Raw genomic sequence first — 23,792 nt, forward strand, 5'->3', positions numbered from 1 at the left:
GTTCCCCGGCAGCTCTCGTCCTCTCCTGCCAGGGCAGTCTGCTGCCCCTCTTGTGTCCGGGCAGTGCCTGCCGTGTCCCTGTCCCTGCTGGTCCTTCTCCATCCTATGGCAGAGGCCCCTGGGGCATAGTGCCCGTGGTGCCGCTTGGGGTGTGCTGAGGGTGTGGGGTTGGTTTGGTTTGGCGTGGGGATTTTTTCTCTTTCTTTTTTCCAGGAAGCACTTCTTGCTTGTGTATCTCTGGCTCCTTTTGCCACTCGAGCCTTGGCAAGGACGCCAACCAAGAGTGCTTCCTAAATGTCAAACAGGACAAAGCGGTTTGAAACCCCTGTAGACCGCGGCTGAAATGTCAGTGCTTTGTAGTTGGTGGCTTGCCAGGTCCGTGATGGCTCTTGACACGTGCGGGCAGCAGCACCCTGAGGGCAGCCCTCCCGGGAGGCAGTGGTGCTGCTGTGACACTTAGAATGTTGTGTCTTGGGAGGTGACCTCAGCACTCTGGAGGCTCAGAGGCCTGGGAGCCAAGGGAAAGTCTCCCTGGTATGAGCCCCTTGAGCAGGTGAGGCTGGGTCCCTTTGAGGGGACGTGAGCTCCCAAATGTTTGCCTTTCTATGCGCATCATGTCTGTGGAAAAGAGCAGGAGAGCTGGATCATAGAGTGCTCAGAAGGAGGAGATGCTGGTGGAAAGTGGCTTTGCCTTTGCTGGCAGGGAGGACTTCTCAGAGGATGGCACCTTGTCTCTTTACACATGAGCACAGACAGGCCTTGCCTGTGGGGTGCTGGTTGGGCATTGGAACAGGCTGCCCAGGGCAGTGCTGGAGTCACCGTCCCTACAGGTGTTCACACACCGTGTAGATGAGGCCCTCAGTGCCATGGGTTAGTGGTGGCCTTGGCAGTGCTGGGAACGGTTGGACTGGATGAGCTTAAAGCTCTTTTCCAACCTGGTTGACTCTGTGAGTGCACAAGTGCTCTGCATCTGACTTCTCGGGTCCTGAGGGAGCAGAGAACCTGCTTGCACAGGTCTTGGGGAATGAGACCTCCCTGTGGCAGGTACTAGGAGGGGAAGCAAGCAAAGACAAAACCAGGGAAGGACAGAAAGAGGGGCTGCATCCTGCCTGGTGCAGAGCCTCTGGCTGCTGCTGCAGGCCATCAAGGAGGAGCAGGCTGCTCCCTGTGACAGTGTCTCTGAGCAGTTGTGAGCACTTCTCTCTCTGACCACTTCTCTCTCTGACCTTTACCTGCCACTACCACAACTTCTTGTGTTTGGCAATTCCCTCTCCTCGTGCCTCATAGAGCCTTGGTATTCCTCACCTGAGAAGAGAAAAACTTGCAGGACAGTATTTCTCTGAGCAGCCTCTCAAAGGGAAGTGTCAGGACCATGCAGTGGCTTCTTAGAGCCTCCAAGCTTTCCCCATGGCCATGCTGCACTCTCAAACCCTACCCATCCATGAGCCTATGCCTGCACACGCATGCCCCGTGCAGGGTGATGTCTGTACTTTAACCCCACAGCAGCAAGGTGTGTGGGTTTGGGGTGGGGAAATGCTATGCTGGGGGGAAGGACGGAGCTGGGGTAGTGTACGCAGGTGGAGCCTGTGGCCAGGCATCCCTGGGCAATGCTGACAGCCTGGCCATGGGCAGGCGTGTTGTACACCTGAGAGAGCTGGGCATGGGCGTGAGGCTTCATCATAGAATGGTTTGTGTTGGAAGGGACCTTACACCCCCTCCGGCTCCAACCGCTGCCACGGGCAGGGACACCTTCCACTGGAGCAGCTTGCTCCAAGCGCTGTGCTGGATCAGTCCATCTGCAACCTGGGCAGTGCAGAGTGGCTGAGGGTGGAGCAGGGTTTTTATGGAGCTGCCCAGTGGGCGCAGCCTGCGTCCCATCCCTCCTGGCACGTGGCACGGAGCCGCCGTGGCACCGCTGCAAGAGGCACCCGGTCACCTGCTGCATATTTGTCGGTCTCGATAAGTGTGTCCTGAGCACGTCCAGCTCCTGGGTCCTGTGGGAATGCCGAGGAGGTGGGAATCAGCCCTGCCTCACCTCTGCAGGACATCTCCTTCCAGGCCGTGGAGGCAAAGAGGCTGTGAGCCAGGGAGCAGAGGCAGGAGCGCTGCTTGCTGGGGTTTATCTGCTGGTGACTGCTTGGAGGCTGCTCCAGTGTGCGGATAAGGGGTGGTGGCAGCGAGGAGCATCCCGTACTTGCTGCTGGGGTAGCTCTGCCTCCCCCATGCTGGGGTTTGCTTTCGGGGCTGGCTGCGCTGTCCTGTGCCCTCCGCAGTCGGAGCAAGCACAGGTTGGGAACTCCTTGGAGACCCTTCCTCAGAGACCCTTTGCTCTCTGGAGGATAAAACCAGAGCAGCCCCTGTGTCCAGCTGTACCTACTTCTAGAGCATGCTCCTCTGGGATGTGGGACATCCTAGGGCAGGATGAGCTCTGCTGCAGATGCTCTGGTCACCCCTGTGTGAGGTGAGAGGTGTGAAGTGAATCTCGCCTCCCCTGCCAGGAGTTCCATCAAACCCTGCTGCTGCTTTGGTGTCGCACTTCCCTTTGCCTGTAAAAGAAGCCTTGCCTGTGCCTGGCCACTTCTGTTTCCTCCTCGGCAGGGAGGCCGGCCGGGCAGTGGATGCTCATGGGGTGGCTGGGGTCTGGTGACCCTGCTCAGTGTGTGGCACCCCTGACATCTCATGGCAGGGAAGGGGCTTCCCGTGGAGCCTGTCTGCTGGGCAGGTTCTGTGGCTGTCATCCAGCTGGGCTGTTTCCAGTCTTGAAGCAGAAATGGGTCTCTGTGGGTCGGGTGCAGGAGGCGGACGCTCAGGCAGGTCTGGCTGTAAGGGTGAGGGCTGGAGGGGCCGGAAGCAGGGGCTGGCTCTCAAGCACAGCCCACAGCGCATTCCTTAGCCGCGCTGTTGCTCTGCGGGGTGCAGCTGCTGTAGGCCCGGCAGCCGCGAGCCCAGCCCCTCTGCTGGGGCTCCGAGCACTTGTCTCTGCCCCTGAGCCGCTCAGCTCCTGCCTCCGGACCACAGCCGAGCCCTTGGGCTGTGGACAAGGCTTCTCTAGGCAAGTCTTACAGCAGGGATGAGGCCGGTCCCCTCGCTGGGACGTGGGGCTGGAGCCATGGGATGCTCAGGCAGCAGCCTCAAGGGACCCGGTGCCGGCTGGGCTGTGCTGGTGCCCGCAGCCACCCTGGGCTGCTCCATGCTCAGCAAGCGTTCCCTGGCCGGCCCCGGGGAAGCAGAGCTGGTGCCTCCACCCTCAGCCCGACCTTTACACAGGCTGAAGGTCGGGCTGGCGCGGCTGCAGGCGCCGGCGTGGAGGCTGCTCCCATCCAGGCGCCCAGCAACAGCTTCCAGAGGGTCCTGGCTCCTTCTGGGTCTCTGCCACGGGGATGTAGGAGGAAAAGGTGAATTCCTTCTCCCTGCTCCCCTCCCATGGGCCAGGCCCGTGCTCTGCTTCCTCCCTGCCCGTGGCTGCTGGGCAGAGGTGGTTGTGAATGCTGTGGTTGTGCCGTGCTGCTGCAGCCAGAGGGTGACTGGGTCCTGCGGCAGGGGGGAAGCGTCTCTTTTGTCTCTGCAGGGTTTGAACTGCTCTGTGGGTCAGTGGCTTGCGGAGCCCTGCCTGGTGCTTGCTTGCTGTGGTGGTGGAGGGCTCGGCACCCCTGGCCTGAGCTGCTCCTGCCAGGGTTTGGGTCCTGATGCAGTGCCTGGACTCTCCTGGAGTGCTGCGGCCTCTTTGGCGTCATGCAGGGGCAGGCACAGGCTCATGGGGAGATGCCCATGGAGGGGCTCGAATGGCCTCTGTCGGCACTCGCCGATATGGGGGCAGCTGCTGCCTGCACTGACCCCTCCTCCCTCCCTGCAGAGTACAGCCGCTTCGAGTCGAAGATCCACGACCTGAGGGAGCAGATGATGAACAGCAGCATGAGCTCCGGCTCTGGCTCGCTCCGGACCAGCGAGAAGAGATCTCTCTATGTCCGGTAAGGCTCAGCCCCTCCTGCCTCCCCCCTTGCTCCAGGCAGCCAAAGGCGGGTGAGATGGTGCGTGCATCCCCACCGTGCAGGATGCAGGATGAGATGGTTCAACCTTTGGGCAAGTGTCTCAGAGGCCAAGGAAGCAAGTGCGATAGGTGCATTGAGGGGCCCAGAGGGTGCAGCAAGGAGAGCAATGCTTCTGCACTGGTTTGCTGGGACTGGGTGCTCTGCACTGGAGAGCCTCTTCTGAGGGCTGCTCTGCTTTGGGAAGTGCTGGTGTCTCTACAGAGCCCTGGGCAGCTGCTGGCCAGGCTGACCCACTGGGGACCACTGGGAAATGGGAAGACTGGGCATCCAATGCTGCTTCTGCCCCACGCAGCTTGAGGCAGCATCTGGGGCCCTCTCCTCGAATCACTCCCTGTAACAGGCTTCTCCCTATCTCCTCCCACCATTCCTGCAGCAGGATCTGGCAAGAGGGGAGATGAGCTCTTAGGAGGATTATTGCTCTGAGCCCTCAATGCGCGCTTGGTGCAGAGCCAGACGCAGGGCAGGCAGCGGTCGAGCAGCTCTGACTGCTGCATCCTGCACCCTGCTCGCTGCCTGCCTCCTGCCACCAGCACAAGTGAGGTGGCAGCTAATGAGTAATTCTAACTGGGTAATTAAAGTAATCCTGTAAACCCTCCTCTGCCCAGCCTGTTGCGGGTGGGGGCTGGCAGTCACAGGGGATGCCTCTTCTTTCCTGTGAGAAGGGTGACAAGGGATGGGGCAGCATCAGCCTCAGCCTGCATCTCCCACTGCATGGCTGGGTGCTCCATGCAGAGGGGCTTCAGGCTGTTGCTGGACCTAGTGCAAGCCTGTTCTGGCAGGAGGGGAGAGCTGCAGCTCTGGATTCCTGCAATTCACCACTTCCTGTGGGGCTTTGCAGGCATTTTGCTTCTTTTAGCATCTGAGGGCTCTGTGCTGGGGGTGCGCAATGAACCGGGTACCATGCTGAGTAAACATCATCTCGTTAGTCCTGTCCTTGCTCCCCTGCTGTCTCATGAGCAGCCTTGTGGGTGGAGCAGGGTTTAGGCTGAGTCCAGCCTGATGGAGTCTGTGAGGCTTCTGTTCCCTGCCTGCGTGTGTGCTGTGTGGATTGGGGCATGCCTGTGAGCCAGAGAGCTCCCGCTGCCTCCAGGCTGCTCATAGCACCTTGCATCTCTTGGTGCATCCCTCCATGTGGCTTTGATGGTCTCCCCAGCACTGCATCCCCCTCATGTACAGCTTCAGACGGAGGCTGGGCAGTGCCTTGCTGAGGGGGTGATCCCAGGGGAGAGCTTTACCCCAGCATGGTCCTTCCCATCCCTCCTGGTCTCAGTGGCTGCGCACCCTGCAGGGTGCTGGTGCTCCCTGCCGTGCCTGGGCTGCCCGGCTCCCCTGGGCGGGGTGGTTTCGAGCACAGTTTACCCGAAACCTGCTTTGCTGCTGCGCCGTGGCCAGGACACCAATTACAGGACAGAACTGCTTGAGTCAGCCCCGCGCCGCTCTGTGGCACCCTGCGTGCCGGAGCTGGGCACCCCCGGTGCTGCTGGAGCCGACTGCGGGTGCCGGTGCTCGCGGTGTGCTCTGGAGCTGCAGCAGCACAGCACAGGCAGGGATGAGGCAGGTTCAATGCTGCTGCCTGTGCCGCAGCAGAGCAGAGCCCGCTGGCACTGGGGCCGTGCCGCGTGGGGATGGGGTGAGGTGGGCATTGTGCCTGGGCACCAGGAGGGTGCTGTGGGAGTCCCTGGCGCTGCTCCGCTGCCCTCCAGCCAAACCGTCTGCTCTCCTGGCTGCTTGTATGTGCTGCGAGCAGAGCAGAGCAACCATGCTGCTGCCTGGCCCTTGCACCCTGTGTGCCGCAGGGAGCATCCAGGCACAGCGCATCCTGGGTGCTGACATGGTCTGGGTCTTGTCTCCAGGAGCATTGTGCCTTGGGGAAGCGAATGCTTTGTGCATCAGCTTTGCAGGGGCATGACCCCTGCACAGACCTTGCTGTGCTGCCCTGGGATGCGGGTGGCTGCTGGCGGAGGAGGCAGGAGGTGTGGGGCCAGCGCTGCTCTGCAGGACAGGGTGTGAGCAGGCGCCCTGCAGCCAGCCTGCTCGGAACCGGCCTGACCAGTTCCCGGGGCCTTGGCTCGTGCTTTGCTTCCTGGCTCTGGCCTCGCAGGGGCCTCCCGGCCATGCACAACCTTATCTTTTGGCCAGGAGCTGCCTGCGAGGGTTGCTTCCCTCCAGCAAAGCACCCTGCGGCGCTTGGGTGCGGAGGGTCTGAGCACGAGAGCTGCCCCAGCCCTGAGCAAGCTGGGAGAGGGGGAGTGAGCTGGTGGCTGGATGTATGTGGACATGGGGCTGCATCAGGTCTTGTCCAAAGAACCTTCCCCAAGCCAAGGAGCAGCCCCTCTTCTCCTCCCCATTTAAGACTGGCTGCACTGAACATTGAACAGTCCCAAGACGCCTAAAAGGTTCCATTGCTCAGCGCTCCCCTGGCGGCACTGGAGCAGGGATTGGACCTGAAGAAGTGCCCTCCACAGAACGTGACACAGGGTCCCTCGTCCTCCCCTTTGCACCGTGTGCTTTCAGGCCCCCTTACGAGTCCAGTGAGCACAGCAGAGGCTATCCCTCCTGGCTGAGGAAGGCTCATTAGTGCCAGCATTAAGGCAGCAGCCAGCCAGTGTCTGTGGAGCCTGGGCTCATGCTGGACTGGAGGCAAGCGGAGCCGGTGTCCCAGGAGGAAACAGAGGGATTGCGCTGTCTGCAGTGGTGCTTGTAGTGACTGTTCCCTTGGTTTGCCTTGTTGCGAAGTTGCTATTGCAAAGCAGACACTGAGATCTGACATTAGAGAAATGAATTACATGTGAAACCCCCGAGAGCAGCTTGTGCGTGTGAGCTGCGGTGGGGCGTGCGATGGAGCCTGTGCAGGGAGGCTGTTAGTGCTCCTGGAGTTAGAAACCAAAAATAAACCTTTTCTGAGGCTGGTTGGTTTAATACTGGAGATAATTTTAAACTAAATAAACTGTTCTTGGGGGAAGTACTTGGGGGTCTGAAAAGGATCAGTTGTGGAAGCACATATATATATACCCTCAGCTGTGTTCCTGGGCTCAGGACTAATGTATCTCTGGACATATCCCTGGAGAGGGGCTTTGGACAAGGGCCTGTAGGGACAGGCCAAGGGGAATGGCTTGAACCTGCCAGAGGGGAGACTGAGATGAGCTCTTAGGCAGAAGCTCTTCCCTGTGAGGGTGCTGAGGCGCTGGCACAGGGTGCCCAGAGAAGCTGTGGCTGCCCCATCCCTGGCAGTGTTCAAGGCCAGGTTGGACACAGGGGCTTGGAGCAAGCTGCTCCAGTGGAAGGGGTCCCTGCCTGTGGCAGGGGTTGGAACTGGAGGAGCTTTAAGGTCCCTTCAGCACTCAACCTTCCCATGATTCTGTGATCTGCTCCTCTGCAGAGCCCTGTTTGACTATGACCGGACCCGGGACAGTTGCTTGCCCAGCCAGGGGCTCAGCTTCTCCTATGGGGACATCCTGCACGTCATCAACGCCTCTGATGACGAGTGGTGGCAAGCCAGGCTGGTCACTCCGCACGGCGAGAGCGAGCAGATCGGGGTCATCCCCAGCAAGAAGAGGTGAGTTCTGTCAGCAGGAGCGGTCACACCGATGCCTCCGGGAGCCCTGCAGCCCTCGGGGCTCTGCTCAGGGTGGGATCTTGCTGTGGTCCCAGCCTGAGGGCACCCTGGCTGCAGGCTGGGGCTGTGTGCAGGGGTTCTCTAAAGCTGAGGGAGACGCCAGGGGAGGAGGGAAGCACGCAGCCCCCACTGCGGTCCTTGTGGGGATGGAGAGCCGGTGTTGGCCAGGCTGGGGCTCCAAGTGAGGGCAAAGTCACAAACTCAGGCTGCTCCTTGCATCCTCTGACAACCTGCCTGGCTCTGCAAGCCACGTCCCATGGGGTAGGAAGTCACAGGGAGCAGAGGAACTGGCTGCCATTGCCTTCAGGTCTGCAGTGCCAGACCCACCTCTGTCCTCCATCCGTCCCTCATAGGAAGCCTGGCTTGTCCTCATTCCTGCTCCCGCAGACACTGGTCTTGGCCAGACTCCAGGTAGCAGCTCCACATCCATCCCTCTCAGGGAAGGAGCTGCCCTTTGTCAATAGGGCCACCACCCGAGCGTGCGCAGAGCCATCAGGGGAGCCAAGTGGGCAACACAGAGGATGCCCATGTGGGACTAGCAGCTTTTTTGCCCTTTAACCTTGATCAGGGTGGAAAAGAAAGAGAGAGCACGGTTGAAAACGGTGAAGTTCCACGCCAGGACTGGCATGATTGAGTCTAACAGGGTAAGTGCCAAGTGGGGCTCAGTGGGGCACCCAGAGCTGGTAGCTAGTGGGGGCAGCCGGAGCTCCCAGTGGGGCAGCTGGAGCAATCCCAAAGAGCAGCACTGAACCTGCCCCAGAGCTGCATGTGCTTGTCATGAATCCTCTGTGGCTGCAGGGGGTGAGCAGAGGAGCCCAGGACGTGTGTGAGCACTGGGGAAGAAGCCCTGGTTGGAGTGGTGGTGGAGCAGAGCCCGTCCCACTGTGGCCCATGGCTAGGGGCTGACTGCAGGCAGCTCATGCAGGTGAAGGCAGCTGCCCTCACCCCTCACACAGAGTGCTTTGTGAGTGGACAAGGAAGGGAGAATGGCCTGGCTACCCCTGCAGAGCTGCTCATTGCCTGTTGGCTTCCCAGCATCCCTACCACATGTTTACTCCATGCTTAATTTTTTTCCTGCATTACAGTTTTCATGTAATCTCCATTATTCCATTGAGGGCATCCGCCCAGACCCTGCTCCTCATCGTCTCTTCATTTTAATTTCCCCCCCGTGTTAAACACCGCTGTTTTCTCTGTCCTCCATCTCCATGTTCTTCAGTCGATCAAAACGAAACGTAAAAAGAGTTTTCGCCTCTCTCGAAAGTTTCCATTTTACAAGAGCAAAGAGAACCTGGCCCAGGAGAGCAGCAGACAGGAACGTAAGTAGCAGCTGGCCAGAGAGGGCAATGCAGCCCTCAGGTCCCCTGCCTTGGGGGGAGAGGTGTCCTTAGCCAGGGGTCCTGGCTGCTCTGCAGCCGTGCGGCACCAGGGACGGAGCGGAGCTGGAACGGACGCTGCAGCCGCAGGCTGGCACTCTCTGTCTCTCTCTCATGTTCAATGTCTTCATCCTTTCATTCAACTTCACACCTGCCTGACCCCGCTACGCCTCCCTCCCCTCCGCTGCGGGCTCTGCTCCCTCCCTCTGCCCACCAAGGGCTCTCCTGTCCTCAGCTGCCACCTCCTGCAGAGCTGCTCCTGCCCCTGCCAGGCCTGAGGAGCTGCAGGGGTCCCGGCCGCCCGCCCCCAGCTGCCCTAGAAGTGACCTGCACCCCCCACCCCCTCCCCAGAGCCCTTCCCTCAGGATAAACCCCGCGGATAAAACCTCACCTGCAGCTGAGGCGCATCTCCGGTAGCTGCAGACCCTGGCAGCACCCGGGGGATCCCAGTGAGGGCAGGTTCCCCCCCACCCTGGCGGCGCTGGGGCTGCTCACCAAACCCAGTGCCTGCTCCTTCCCGATGCTAAACTGCATCCGCTCCCTGTGCACGCACCCGGAGAGCTGTGCTCCTCACACCTCAGGGCAGAGGAGCCGGGCTCTGCCCCGGTGCCAGCGCAGTGAGCACATCCCCTGCACACCAGTGGCTCTCCTGCATGTGATGCAGAAGCAGGAGGTTGATGTTGGGCTGCTCCAGGGGCTGCCCAATTCTCTCTGCTGCCCGTGCCAGGCTGGCACTGGCTTCCAGTGAGCTTAGCAGCCAGCAAGAGCTTCTGGCCTGTGGTAGAGGTTAAGTCTCTGTGTCTGGGTGTCTTGTAGTGCCTGGACGTGCCTGGGCTCCCGCCAGCTCCGTGCTGGAGCAGGGGATTGCTGGGGCTCTGCTTTCAGCCAGCGCAGGACAGTGACTTACGGCACAGGGATGGGGCAGGCAGCACTTTGCCAGCCCATGTCACAGTGAGCTCCATCCTCGTGTTGTGCCGCTGCCCACCCCAGCTTGCAGCAGAGGGTCCTTGCCCCATGGCCCCGCAGCCCGTGTGAGCACTGCTCACACATGTCCCCGCCATGCCCTGCAGGGCAGGCTGTGCGGGGGGGCACAGAGCCGCTGCGCCCGCTGCTGGCCCTGCTCCTCAGCCACTCAGTGCCAGCAGTGCTGCCGTGGCCCTCTGCCCTCCCCAGACCCAGGGTGGCCCTTGGGGGTCATTGGCAGAGGGGTAGGCTCAGTGGGGAGGGGGGTCCAGCCCTGTGAGGCGAGGCGTTGGCAGCAGGCTGATGGTGTCAGCTCTGACTACACTTAACCTCACTTGCAGTTGCAGCTCTGGGCCGTTCTGCACTCCTGTCACTAATGCTGGTCTGGCTCTGTCTCCCCCATCCCTCTGACTCCCCTCTCCTGCACTCTCTTCTCTTCCCCCTCTCCCCTTTCTCGCTGTCTGTGAAATCAGGACTTCCCTGGGTTAAGTGACGATTATTATGGAGCAAAGAACCTGAGTAAGTGGAATTTGGATGCGCATCGCTCTCTCCGTCGCTGGCATGCCTGGTGGTGCCTGGGCACTGCGCTGCCCCGGGACGTTGCGGGGCTGGAGGAGCCGCTGCTGCACGTGGGAAGGGACGGGGCCATTTGCTTGGGATGCTGCTGTGCCCTGAGTGTGCCCAGCGAGGGCTGCGCTGCTCCTCAGCTTCCTCTGCTCCTGGCTGGGCTGGCTGCTGGTTGTAGCGCTCGGAGCTGGGGAGCTGCTGCCAGTGTAGGTGGGAGGTGGCCGTGACCACAGCAGGTCTGCTCTGAGTGGGGAGTGATGGTGTTTGGAAGTGTTGCTACCATCCCCTGGGGCACCACGTACCCAGAGCTGCAGAGCCGTGTTGGCAGGAGCCCCTTGGTCCTCCCGGCTGGTTTCGGGTCCAGGGCAGGCAGTGGCCAGCAGACCTGTGGGGCAGTTGCAGCACTGGATCAGCCTGAGCAAGCAAAGCCCCAGACTCCCCTCTTGTCACTGTCCTGTCTCTTTGAGTCCCAGCCCCAGGGGTAGGCTCCCTCTTCCCCACCTCTGTGCTGGCATGGAGCTGTGCCTTCCCTGTCCCTGTGTGCATGCTGCACCTGCTCCCCCTGCAGCACCTCCCTGTGCCCTCCCATCCCATCCCTTGGCCTGGGAAGCCCAGCACCAGGATGTGCTGCTCCCATGTGCCAGGTAGCCCTCTCCTGGCACCCCGGAGTAGCCGACTGTTCCCTTGCACATCCCTGGTTTCCCAGCAAAGGGTGGGAGATGCTGCCCATGCCCATGCAGGTGCTGGGGTGGGTGTTTGGGGTCAGTGTGCTGGGTGGCAGCCGAGTGCCTGCTGCCTGTGCCCCTTCTGAAGGGGTGTCTCTGGTTCTTTGCAGAGGGTGTGACATCCAACACCAGTGACAGCGAGAGCAGCTCCAGTAAGTGCATCCTGCCTGCTCTCCCGGCCCCTTGCACGTGTGTGTGTGTGTGTGATGTGTTGGCACTTCCATCGTGTCCTGTCCTGGTGGTGTTTTTGCCCAGAGGCTGGTCCTTCCTGCTGGTGACACCCAGATGATGCAGCCAGGAGGAGCAGGGGCTTGGGGCAGGAGGGATCTTGCCCATTGCTCTCCTGGCTTCAGGGCTCTGCTCCAAGGCTCAGTGGTAGGTTCCCATCCATGGTGGTCCTCATGGTGCCTGCTGTGGGAAGCAATGGCCAGAGGTCAGGTCTGTAGCATAGGCCATGTAGCATCTAAGCCTGTACAAGAGCAGCAGGGTCCAGCTGCAGGGAATGCTCGCCCTGTCCCTGGCAGCTCCTCTGCATACCCGCAGCTCATCCACCAGGGCAGATGGAGCATCCCAATGAGCTCTGAGCCTGCAGCAGCGGGGGGGTCGGGGCATTGGGGCTGGGCAGCGCTCACCTGCCTGTCCCCGGCTCTCTTGCAGAAGGACAAGAGGACACCATCCTGTCGTACGAGCCAGTGACGCGGCAAGAAAGTAAGTCCCAGCGCTGAGCTGCGTGTGCCTGCTCCAGCATGGGGGGCCAGTGCCACCTCCTCTGACCCCGCCACAGCAGCACCACACCGGGGAGCACAAGGGGAGGTTCTGTTCTGTTGGTGCAACAGGGGCCGGGCACGGCACCGCCCCGTGGGGCTTTCACTTTGTCATCAGCAGACAGTGCTTGTGAGCTGCCCCGCAGCACCAAGGGAGGGATCCAGAGCTGAACCTGAGCTGGGTTTTAGTCCCCAGCTGAGGACAGGGTTGTCCTGTGCTGCCTCGGCCAGGTCGCTGCTGCAGAGCAGCTCCCCCCGCCCTGAGCTCTCAGCAGTTGTCCCTGCTCGATTCTCCATCCCTGCAGGCTCAATGGTCCCAGCCTCGGTGGCCTTCCCTTGCCAGAAGCTGAACCAGAGCCTTGGGCTCCCATTGCTCCCCCAGCTCCATGGCAACCTCACCCAGTTGTGTGGCTCCTGCCCACGGAGCAGCTCTGCTGGTCCATGTCCTGGAGACCCAGCGCGTTGCCCAGGGCCATGCGGGTGGCTGGGGTCAAAGGGGAGGGAGGTGTTGGTGGTGACCAGGAGCGGGGCGGACGCGGCTCAGGCTGTGGCTCCTATCGGCAGTTCACTACGCGAGGCCGGTGATCATCCTGGGGCCCACCAAGGACAGGGTCAACGACGACCTCATCTCTGAATTCCCACACAAGTTCGGCTCCTGCGTGCCCCGTAAGTCCCTGCCCGTGCCCGCGCCGCAGGAGGGGAGCAGGGGTGGGAGGAGGCCGGGAGCATGGGGCACGCATCGCGCCAGGCTCACCCCTGGTGCCCTCTGCGCAGACACCACCAGGCCCCGCCGTGACAACGAGGTGGACGGGCAGGATTACCACTTCGTGGTGTCCCGGGAGCAGATGGAGAAGGACATCCAGGACAACAAGTTCATAGAGGCTGGGCAGTTCAATGACAACCTGTACGGGACCAGCATCCAGTCAGTGCGGGCAGTGGCGGAGCGGGTGAGTGGCCAGTGGGACCGGGACATGTCCAGTCCAAACCCAGATGTGCCTGGCAGTTCTCCTCCTCTCCCCTCAGTGAGCAGAACCTAAGGCCACTGGGAGCTGTCTCTTGTCTCAGGGCTGGTGTTTCATCTCTGTGGTCCTCTCTTTTGTAAGCACATCGGAGCAAGCTGCTTTGTGCACTGAGTAGACTGTGTGGGAAACACTGATCCCGACTGTCTCCTTTCCAGGGGAAGCACTGCATCCTGGATGTGTCTGGCAATGCTATCAAGAGGTTGCAACAAGCACAACTTTATCCCATTGCCATTTTCATCAAACCAAAATCCATTGAAGCTCTCATGTAAGTACAGTGCCATGTTCTGTGCCTCTGTTCTGTGCTCCAGGGTGAGCAGCTCTGGCACATCAGGGGTTGGCATTTCTGCTGCCTCTGCTCTTTAGAAAGCAGCAGAAGTTGCTGCTGGTGCTGAACTTGTCCCTTGTTAAGAGGAGCTGGGCCCATTGCTGTCTCTATGGTGTCCCTCCACATCTAATGGCACGGTGCATCCAGGCTCCATGAATTGCTGTGGCCTAAAGCATTTCATTCATCCCAGAGAGGATTATCCATGGGAAATCTAAAGATGTTCCCAAATGTGGCCCGGTGTAACCTGAGCACAGCCAGGAGAGGAGTATTCTCTGTGGGGAGGCTGTCGCTGGAGGTGCACTGTGAGATCAGAGGAGACTCTGCCGGTGCCGAGGGGCCTGGGTTTGAGTCCACTCGTGTGCTATGGTGGAACGGGAGGGCTGTCGATGGGCAGAGCGGTTGGGAGCCAAGGCAGCAAAGAGCGTGCGGGGAAGGGTCCTGCCTTGGGGTTCTGGGCCCTGCGCAGCTCCTGGTGTCCGGGGGTTCCCAGGCCCCCAGCTCCAGGGGTGGGTTTGCTGCTGCTCCCCACTGAGGAGAGCTGAGCTGGTTTCTCACCCGTGGCAGGGAGATGAACCGGAGGCAGACGTATGAACAGGCCAACAAGGTCTTCGACAAAGCCATGAAGCTGGAGCAGGAGTTCGGCGAGTACTTCACAGGTGAGCGTCCTGAGCCGGCTCCTGTCCATTGGCCTCGTGTTCCAGCAGCTGTGACCTCCCTGCCGGCACTGTCGCAACCACAGGGTCACGGGAACGCGTGCGGCTTCATGGAAGCAGGACAGAAAGGGCGCTTTGCCAGGAGGGCTCTGCCAAGGGGCAGCTCCGGGAGCAGGGGGTAGGAGTTAAACCAGCTCTGGAGGAGGGCACAAGTCAGGCAGAGACTGTGAGCACTTAGTGCCAGCTTTAACAGCATCCCCAAGCCCCCTCCCCAGGCAGGGGAGGGCAGCACAGGCTGAGGGCTGCAGGAAACAGAGCTCCCTGCACAGGGGAAAGGGGTTTTCAGAAGAGAAAAGTGTCATTTGCAAGAGGAAGGAGAAAACGAGTGACGTGGTGGAGACTGCCCCGAGTGACTGCAGAGCCTCTCCCATGAGCAGAGCCAGTTCAGCTGGCTTCTGAAGCAGAGGGGCTGCCTGGCACTTTGTGCCTGCAGAGGCGAGTGGCTCATGGCACAGACATCCCTGGGCATTAAGACACTAACATCTGCAACATGATTAGATGTGAACAGGGCAGGGAGAGGGGCAGACACTGATCTGTCACCTTTCCTCCAGTGCAGTAACTGTTTCATAGAATCCCAGCCTGGTTTGTGTTGGAAAGGACAGGACAAGTGGTGATGGGTTCAAACTGAAACGGGAGATTTAAGTTAGATAAAAGGCAGAAGTTCTTCCCTGTGAGGGTGGTGAGGTGCTGGCACAGAGTGCCCAGAGAAGCTGTGGTCCCCTCCTACCCAAACCATTCTGTGATTATATGTGCATCTTCCTCCCTTGTAGGCAGCACAGTGAAGTGCTTTGTGTTGAGCCCGTACTAAGCAGTGGGACTGTTGCTGGTCTTTGTGCGAGTTCCCAGCCACACAATGCCCTTTCCAGCCAGAGAGCACTGCGATTCCCACCTGGCTGCAGAGGAAGCAGCAAACAGGAGGAGCCCTCAGCAGAGGCTGCAGGGGAGGGACAGCCCCGGCCCCTCGGGGCACACACATGGGCTAATCCATGCGAGGGCTCCAGTCCCCTGGCACCCTTTGCCAAGCTGATTGACTGCCTGCTGTGGAGAGCCCTTCCCGGGAGTGCTCTGCAGCGGGATCAGCTCTTGCTAATCCCCTTGGACACGCTGGGTTAACCCTTGGCAGCGGCGTGCACCCATCCCAGCTCCTCTGGTGCGGGTTGTTCATTCACTCGTTGGCCACGCCAGCACCAGCCAGCCCCTTCGCTGCCCGGCTCACCCTGTAGCTACCCCCTGCAAAAGCCCTTCCTTTGGCTGGTGGTGGGGAAGGTGCTGCCGGATGCTCAAGATCTTGCTTGTTCTCTCCTCTCCAGCCATTGTACAAGGAGACTCTCTTGAAGAGATCTACAGCAAAATCAAACAGATCATTGAGGACCAATCCGGGCACTACATCTGGGTCCCGTCCCCAGAGAAACTCTGAAGATGTCCCCCTCCTGCTTCCCTGCGAGCAGAAGATCTCTCAAGTCCCACCTCACCCGAGCCCTCTGCCCCGAGGGGGGGGATATGAAAACTATTCCTGCCCCTTTTTTAGATCGTCGCAAAATTGAGTTTTCTAGTCCTGTTTCTTTTGTTGGGATGAACTCATCTCATTCATCACGTGACTGTTCCCGCTGTTCCTGCATGGACCTTCCCACTGCTCCATTAGAGACAGATGAGAACCCATTCAAGGTCGTTTTTTATTACTATTATTATTATTATTATTATTATTATTAAATCAAGAATCGACATGGGAGGAGGTGGCTGAGGACTAACGTAAGGAACGTAAGGAACAAGAGAAGCGATGGACTCTGAGCACATGAGCTAGTATCAGAGCTCCAGGGGCATTTTTCCAAGTGTGACTGTCGGGCAGCTCTGAACAGTGCGACAGAAAGGCAGCAGAAAGCATTTTATTTATCTGTATATGTAATTTATATATAATATAGAGAGAGATATTATATATATATTATATATATATATGGACGTGGACTAGGAAACCGGAGGGACCTCTCGTGAAAGGTACCGCGTTGTTGCAAGGAGCTCTGGGCTCCTGTGCCCCAGCCCTGGGTGAGGGGAGTCCCCGTGGGCAGGAGGAGCTCAGCTGGTCCCGGGCGCCTCGAAGGTGGCTCCAGCCAGGCCGGGTCCATCCCTCGCCCTCGGCTCTCAGGGCTGGGGGTGCAGAGCAGCACCGCGAGGAGCAGCTGCTGCGGAGCCGGCCCCAGCAAGGGAATGGATGATGCTACATATTAAATTGCACATTGTTTTCCACACCACGTACGTGTTTGCATGAGAGGTTTCCTTTTGGTTCTATTTTTTTAAGCTGATTTTAAACCAAAACCATGTTGTGTTGCTGTGTTGGCTGCTTTTTGGTTTTTTGGTTTTTTTTGGGTTTTTCCCACTGTTCCATTTTTCTCTTGTTAATCATGAACTGAATGGGTATAAAATCAATTTTTTTAACTTACTTTTTTAAACTGGCTTTCTTGTAAATAGAATCCAGAGCGACAATGGTTAGTTAGGAATTACCATACCGGCCACGTGGAACAAATGTACTGGCTGTCCTCTGTTGCTGCGGGAAACCCCGGACGTTGGGCTGGCCCTGTGCCTGTGGGTGCAGGTGAGGTGACCCCTTCCAGCTTGGGGCAGCACACTGGCATTCCCTCTGCATCAGCCACGGGCAGGAAGAGCCGCAGCTGTGCCTTGGATGGACACTCACACTTCCCACATCAGAAACAGAATTGAAGAGCTGCTTCCCTGCTCTGTGCCACATTCCCAGCTCGGCAGCCTTCCCAGGGGAAGGTCCATCCTTCCCGCACAGCAGGGATGGCTCCGGCTACTTTGGGAGCTGGGGCTCGGCGGGTGAACACGCGGCTGCTCTGCCTCTGCCACCTGTGCATGAATCCTCCTCCTGACACTGGGCTCTGCTCCCACTCTCAGGGTCCCCTTATGAGACCAAGCTGGGTGCCCTGTGGGGCAGGGGCTGCAGAGCTGCACCCGCTGCTGCACTCCCCTCAAGGGAGGCGACTTCACTGGCCCTGAGCTGAGGAATGTCTGGCTTTGAGGACAGTGGCTTCCACATCATGGGAAGAGCCTTGTGTGAAGCTGTGGGGGAAGTTGCGCAGCCTTGGAAGAAGAACAGTGTTGGTTGGTACTTGTAGCACAGGGAGAAGAGCTCCCACCTTACAGAGGACTGGTGAATGCTGTTTCTTAGTCACAGTGCCAAGCACCAGAACAGAAGAGGTCACCCTATGAGCAGAGCAGGTAAGTCTTGGCCCTTCCCTGTTTTACAGGGATAAGTGAGGGGTGCTGGTCCCCATTCCTGGTGGCGGTGGATATAAGGGTGTCGGTGCAGCCACACACAGGCCACAAGAACTGCTGTAGGACTCTGTACAGCCCGGGGAGAAGCTGTTCTTACTCCTCCTGCATCACACGGAGCCATACAGGGGCCCAGCTGTTTCCCGGGACAGAAAGTGGTGCCGCAGGCAAGGAGGAGGATGCTGGCGTGAGACTGACCCTACATGAGGAAACTCGGCAACAGATTCCTGCCCCGCTGGTCCTGCCTCAGCTCCCAGTGTCAGCCCCTGGAGAAGTGGAGGGGGTGAAGCAGAAGCCCTTGAATTGCCAGGGACACCGCTCCTGCCTTCTTTTTCCTTTTCTTTTTCTTCCTGTCTCCCTCCCATGAAGTCACAAGGAGAAGAGGATGTACTCCATGGCATAGCTGAGGGTATCGAGTCGATCAGGACAACGCTTGTTGGTTACCAGTGCTTCTTCCAAGGAGACCTATATTTTTAATAAACAGAGAGTTACAAAGAACTCTGTCTTTGAGACCTTCTTGTTGAATCCTTCACTGGGTGCTGGAGCTGGTTTCTGGTGCTGATCTTAGCGACTCTCCAAGCTGCTCTGTTCATGCAAAGCAGTAACAGTGGTTTAAAACAATAATAAAATGCTTTTTTTTGTACTGTAAGGTGGTCACTGAGAACCTGCCTGAAAGGAGATGAGATGGGAAAAGAAAACCACAAAGGAAGGAGTGGGCTTGTCTGCTTATTTACAGCCATAACCAGGCCACTGAAAAGCTCTTCTAGGTGAGTGTTTGTAACACACATTGGCTCCGGTCTCGGACCATAGATGTATTTTGGGTCAGGGCTTGTCTTTACAAGGGGACTCTTCATCAGGTACTGTAGCAACAGGACAAGAGGTGATGGATTCAAAGTGAAACAGGGGAGACTGAGATGAGCTCTTAGGCAGAAGCTCTTCCCTGTGAGGGTGCTGAGGCGCTGGCCCAGGGTGCCCAGAGAAGCTGTGGCTGCCCCATCCCTGGCAGTGCTCAAGGCCAGGTTGGACACAGGGGCTTGGAGCAAGCTGCTCCAGTGGAAGGGGTCCCTGCCCGTGGCAGGGGTTGGAGCTGGATGAGCTTTAAGGTCCCTTCAGCACAAACCGGTCTGGGATTCTAGTCTATGTATTCCAGCTCAGGCACAGCAGCTTTGTAGGGTTTAACATGGTGGTTAGACACAGGGAGCTGAGAAGTTGTAATGACAGTATCTTTTCCTGGTACCTCTGAATGCAGAGACCCAGAGTGCTCACTGGAAGAAGAATGCAGTTCATTTGGTGCTTTATCATTGAGCTACTTCAAAGGGGAGAGGAGCTTGGGGGTTTAACTCTTGAATTGGATGTTCTGGTTTCCTTTCAAACTGCACAGAGGAGGAGTGAGGTTTTAGGGGAGCAGGGGTGTTGTACCAAGCATGGGCATGGAGACTGCAGACAGGTCACAGTTTATGAAGCTCATTAACCCGAGAGCCACCTCAGTTCCAGTGCACAACCTGAAAAAGCTTCAGCCCTCTTCTAATTACCTTCATTTCACTTCAAATAGCCACACTTAGTGCTGGCTGCCTTTGATGACTGTGTGTAATTACGGCTGCACTCACTGGGCAAACATGACCTTCTCCTCTGGTACAGTGTGACACCTTCACCTGTGAATGTGCTTGCTACAACTGAGAACTGGTGGCCAGACCAGCCCCTCTTCCTGTGCCTCCAGAATGCTCAATGCAGCCACATTCCTTGTGGCTGCGTGGTAAAAATACCCTCTCCCTGGACCCATCCCCCAGGTCACTTTGCATTTCCCTTGTGCCTCTAAGGCTGTTGCTGCTCTCCCAACAGTTAAGAAATCATCAGATGGAGGAAAATAGACGGGACATAAAATACAGCCGGGGAAAGGGGGGACGTGTGTGAACTGCTGCCCCCGAGGGCCCAGCCGTGGTGTCACAAGCAATGAGGAACTCTACAGCTGCAGAGCTGTAGCTTCCTTCCACACCGATGTGTCCATCAGAAACTGCTGCTGCGATGCCACCCTCTGGAGCAGCCTGTGAGCACCGCGGGAGGAGCACCCAGTCTCAGCCTTTTTAAGCCAGCAACTGATTTATATCCCACAGCCATCTGAGGTGGGCTACTGAACCATAAGGCAATGTTCAGCCTAGCAAAATGAAATAAGCCCTGGACCAGCCTTCACTGACACACGCAGTGCACAGGCACGTGCAAGCAGAGCAATTGCAGGCAAAGTGCCTGTTGGGAATGGTCACTGGAAATCCAGCTAATTGAGGTCTGATCCAACTAGGAGAAGAATTCTTGTCCTACTTAAAAGCTATGGAAAATACTAACTGTGACTGCTGTGTGACAGTTGATAGATCTGATCTAGTAGTTAGTTTATTGAGTTCTCATCAGTGAATCTCGGAATGTAAAATATTTAATAAGTACAGATTAATTGGTGGTCAATACTATTTACTATTTATCACTTAAGCCTACAATATGTATCTTAAATGTGCCATGCATGCAAAAAATGCCACTCACCAAGCCATGGATGCTTGGTGTCAGGTAACAGATCTCTCAGCCTCGAGGGGTAATCATGAGAGGTGGTCCTGCTCACCAGGAGATCGCTGATTTATGTAGCAAGGCAGCTATGCCATCCAGAGGAGATGCCTGGTCTTGGAATACTTTCAATGTTCTCATTGCCACTTCCTACTACAGCCAGGTATTTAACTCAACCTGTTACACACGAGCAGACTCATCTCATGAAAAAAAGTTAAATATTTATTTCTAACTGTTAAATACCTGCAGAGAATGAAAACTATTGCCCAGAGGAAAACAATTCCATTCACTCAACAAAGACTTCCTTAAAAGTACATAGCTTAATTACTAACAAGAAGATCCTGGCTTCTCTTGCACTGCTCCCGTGACACCACGCTTCTGCAGAGCTGATGGCCTCTTTCATCCAGCAGAACGTTTCCAAGGGACACTCCTGTCCTCCTTTTTGCAGTTGTGACTCTCATTATTCTTGCTCGTTTGAAAGAAACCCTTTTGCTCTGTCCAGTTTGTCCAGAACCTCACTATAAAGACCAATCATCTGGAGAACATAAGCACCATAGTTGTCAATAAGGATGGATAAAGTTCTATCATTTAACTAGATAATACAAGAAAGCAACAGGGAACAGAAGCAAGGGCACAGGTGGGATATTACCACCAGGTTCTAAACCTAAAACTGATGTCAAGATTTTGGCATAGGTTTGAATATGGTGGTTTAAGAAAAAAAACAGTTAAATCAGTGCAACCTGACAAAGGTAGGTTTATTTATACTGCCATAAAGCATAGTTTATAGTTGAGTCTTATGTCAGGGAATAAACCCACTCACAGAACCATAGAATGGCTGAGGTTGGAAAGTGATCTCAATTCTTACTGTTCTTAACGGGTGTACTTAACATGGTACAAAACCTGTGACCAGCTCTTGACTGCCCAGCTCGTGCATAAGAGACTGAATGACATCTGCACACACCAGCTAGGCTGAGCTGTGCTGCAGTCTGGGTAGGGACACCAACCAAAAACCATAGAGAAGGTTATTTGTGACAAAGTAACAAGCGGTGCCATTGCTTTCTACAGAGATACTAGCCCTGAAACTTCTCCACCACCTGTAGAAGTGGCTAAGCTACACCTGAAAAGATAAGCTTTAATGATTATATTCACACCAGCTTAAACCCTATTTGTAAGACCTTAGATTATACTAGAAACCAGGTCTGAATGTGTTCATACACCTGATCTAAATAAAGTGGTACAGCACCTTGACGTTAGTGAAAGCAAGCAACATACAAGGGTTCTCCTATGGCCACAAACAGACAGAAGTTGATTTCCAGACAGGCATTCACATGACCCTTCCAGTAAAGGCCACCTCATTACGCTTTCTGATATCAAAACTTTCCTGGCCTCACTTTGAAAAACCCTTTTAGCATCAAGCTATCCCAGAATATTTAGGTACCATGAAATTCTGCAGTGGTTTCTTCAGGCAGATCCGTATCTAAAATTCAGGCCAGACCTTAAATCCCACATCCTCAAATCCATCTGCTTACACTTACTTACATGGCCTTCATAGGTTTTCTTCAGAGATCCTAAGTGACTGAGGAAGCGCATTCCTAATCCACACCACTGCTCAGCTTCCCTACATTTCCCAACGGTATACTGAAATATTCCTGTATTCCATGCTCTTGTCATCAACCAAAGGATCTCCATCTCTGGGTAAGCATCCTGGAGTAATAAAGAAGAAGCAATAGCTCATCAGAAAATAGACTTTTCACTTTAACCCTGACAAGTCAAGAGTGCATTAGAGTGGGAAAACAGTTACATGGGTTTTCTCTCCTAAGCAAAGGGCAATTCCTTCAGAGTCATTCTGTACTTCACAGTTCATCTGTACTACTGCCAAACACCTTGCTTCCAACATGGGTAAGTCATGTTGCAATTACCTATTGGTAGATCAGAAAATACAATTCTGTGGGACTGGAATGAAAGCTGCCTCTGTAACTGCAGAACAGTAGCAATACCCTACAACACTTGAACATGGTGGGGAACTGATTCAGCTGGAGAAGGGAAGGACAAGAAATTACTGATTTGTCATGCAAATCCTTAAGGGGAGGCTGAAAGGACTTCTTTTCTCCTTTGATAGATACTTCTCATCCTAAGTAAGAGGACCCAGAATGAATTTCTGAACTAGAACATCCATTTCTGAACAGGAGTTGTAAATCGTGAGTGGTGCACCAGCTTTCTAACTGATAATGGACTAATGTGATGCCCCAGTGTCCTCCTCCTATCACAGTACCAATTAGTACCTGTTGCCATGAGCAAGACTGTAAAAGAAGGCGACCCAGTGCTGTAGAGTTTTGCTGTTGTATCAGTCCACATTAACATTTCATTTGTAGCCCTCAACAAGAATATTATCAAAATTAGAGATGAGGACTTCAGTGGAAGGCAGGCACGAATGTGGGGACACTGGTTTTCTGGGAAGTCAGGAACAACATATCTTTATGCCACTTTCATAAAGAAGAGACATTCAAACCTTAACCAAAGGACCAGCCATGCAATGGAATGAAGCTATGAAACATGGTATTGGTTTACTAGTCTTGAACAGGAATACTCCTTAACTGACTTTTACCTATCAAATTTTAAGTAGAACTGTCTAACTTCCTCAGTACAACTGGCTTCACTGTACAGCATTTTGCTTCAGGCTTGAAAGGAGCAGCAGAAATGCTTAAAGAAAGAATGATTTTACTCTCCATAAACCTGTCCTCACAGAAACAAAGCACGTAGTACCACAGGAACCAACAGCTCAGGTCTAGGAATCCAGTTCTAGGTCATTTGGATGAAACAATAATGTAGTAAGTTCCCAAATACATTTAACAAGACAGAGCTGAGAACAAAAGCAGGTCTGGAATCCAGATTTTATCTGGCTTTAAACTGAGCTGGAAAAGTAATCTGCATTTAAAAAAAACCCCAACATATTCAGCGTGAGAATGTCGAAGCAGGAGGAGGAACGAAGGGATGTCTCAGCTGCAGATGTTTCTAAAATAGGCACTGAAAATTTGGCCTTGAATGTCTCTAAAAAAGCCCTTACAAAATCTAGGGAACTTCATAATTTAGTCATAAATATCCAAGAGGCATTTCTTTTGAGGTGTCAGTGTATCTTCTACTGAAGAAATCTTGGCTGCTCAACACATCACACCATGCACTGCTCACTCTACTCATCATTCTCAGCCTGATGAGATTTGTTATTTTTCATGTGCTCAGGATCATCCCCCAGCCTCTTGTTCTCCTGTTCAACTCACTGTGCTGCTGATTATGCTCAGACCATCTTCAAAGTAGTCCCATGCCTCCTGCAGTACACAGGCATCCAGGTCTGTTAATCCAGTTGGTAAAGAGAGATTTATCAAACTATGTAAGCATTTGCTGAGAATTGAAACAGAGCAGAAGAGGAAAGATTAAATACCATGTGCACAAACAGTTTTTAGTATCAGCAGCACAGTAACTTATGTCTCTGATTGTTACACAGACAGGTCCACCCTGGTGCATACTACATTCCCATTATTCAAGCAGAAACATACATTTTCCTAGCATCAGATCTCATTCATGCAAACTATGCCAAAAAAGAGCCAAGAGAAGCAAGCACTTCATGAGTTTCATTGCTAGGCACTAAAAGTAACACAGAAGGAAAGAGAGAACATTTCTAGAGTGCTACATGTAACAGCAAGGAAAAAGTATGCTTTCTAACTTCCCCAACAAGAAGTAAGAGTCAGCAGCCTCAGAAAATCAGTAATAAATACATGGCTTCTGAAAAGGGGTTTTTCCTTCTCAACATGAAGGGAGAAGAGCAGTATTAACAGTTGCCTTTGCCCAGGG

At 55.5% G+C, this 23,792-nt stretch overlaps 2 protein-coding genes across 7 annotated transcripts in view; one reads left to right on the forward strand and one right to left on the reverse strand.

Moving 5' to 3' along the window:
* Window positions 1-15,534, forward strand: part of DLG3 (discs large MAGUK scaffold protein 3) — a gene marked incomplete at both ends in the record, with an annotated part of 45,877 nt that extends 30,343 nt beyond the window's left edge. The window contains 11 exons of one of the 6 annotated variants that reach the window (XM_080625072.1): window positions 3,854-3,968; window positions 7,429-7,605; window positions 8,234-8,309; window positions 8,882-8,981; window positions 11,404-11,445; window positions 11,951-12,001; window positions 12,622-12,723; window positions 12,832-13,004; window positions 13,235-13,344; window positions 13,969-14,060; window positions 15,428-15,534. In XM_080625072.1, coding sequence (XP_080481198.1) covers window positions 3,854-3,968; window positions 7,429-7,605; window positions 8,234-8,309; window positions 8,882-8,981; window positions 11,404-11,445; window positions 11,951-12,001; window positions 12,622-12,723; window positions 12,832-13,004; window positions 13,235-13,344; window positions 13,969-14,060; window positions 15,428-15,534 — 1,145 coding nt within the window. Of the gene's footprint in view, window positions 1-3,853; window positions 3,969-7,428; window positions 7,606-8,233; window positions 8,310-8,881; window positions 8,982-10,474; window positions 10,521-11,403; window positions 11,446-11,950; window positions 12,002-12,621; window positions 12,724-12,831; window positions 13,005-13,234; window positions 13,345-13,968; window positions 14,061-15,427 lie in introns of those variants that run through there. The other 5 variants (XM_080625075.1, XM_080625073.1, XM_080625074.1 and 2 more) reach the window with 5 other exon arrangements.
* Window positions 15,535-20,082: 4,548 nt separating this feature from the next.
* The window catches only part of TEX11 (testis expressed 11), a 29,691-nt gene continuing 25,981 nt past the window's right edge, over window positions 20,083-23,792 (reverse strand). Inside the window, exons 25-27 of the mRNA XM_080624687.1 lie at window positions 23,222-23,342; window positions 21,486-21,650; window positions 20,083-20,481 (exon numbers count right to left, since the gene is read on the reverse strand). Coding sequence (XP_080480813.1) covers window positions 20,407-20,481; window positions 21,486-21,650; window positions 23,222-23,342 — 361 coding nt within the window. The 3' untranslated portion in view covers window positions 20,083-20,406. The remainder of the gene's footprint in view (window positions 20,482-21,485; window positions 21,651-23,221; window positions 23,343-23,792) is intronic.

The sequence above is a fragment of the Psittacula echo genome, assembly GCF_963264785.1.
Source record: "Psittacula echo genome assembly, chromosome: 8".
Classification (NCBI taxonomy): domain Eukaryota; kingdom Metazoa; phylum Chordata; class Aves; order Psittaciformes; family Psittacidae; genus Psittacula; species Psittacula echo.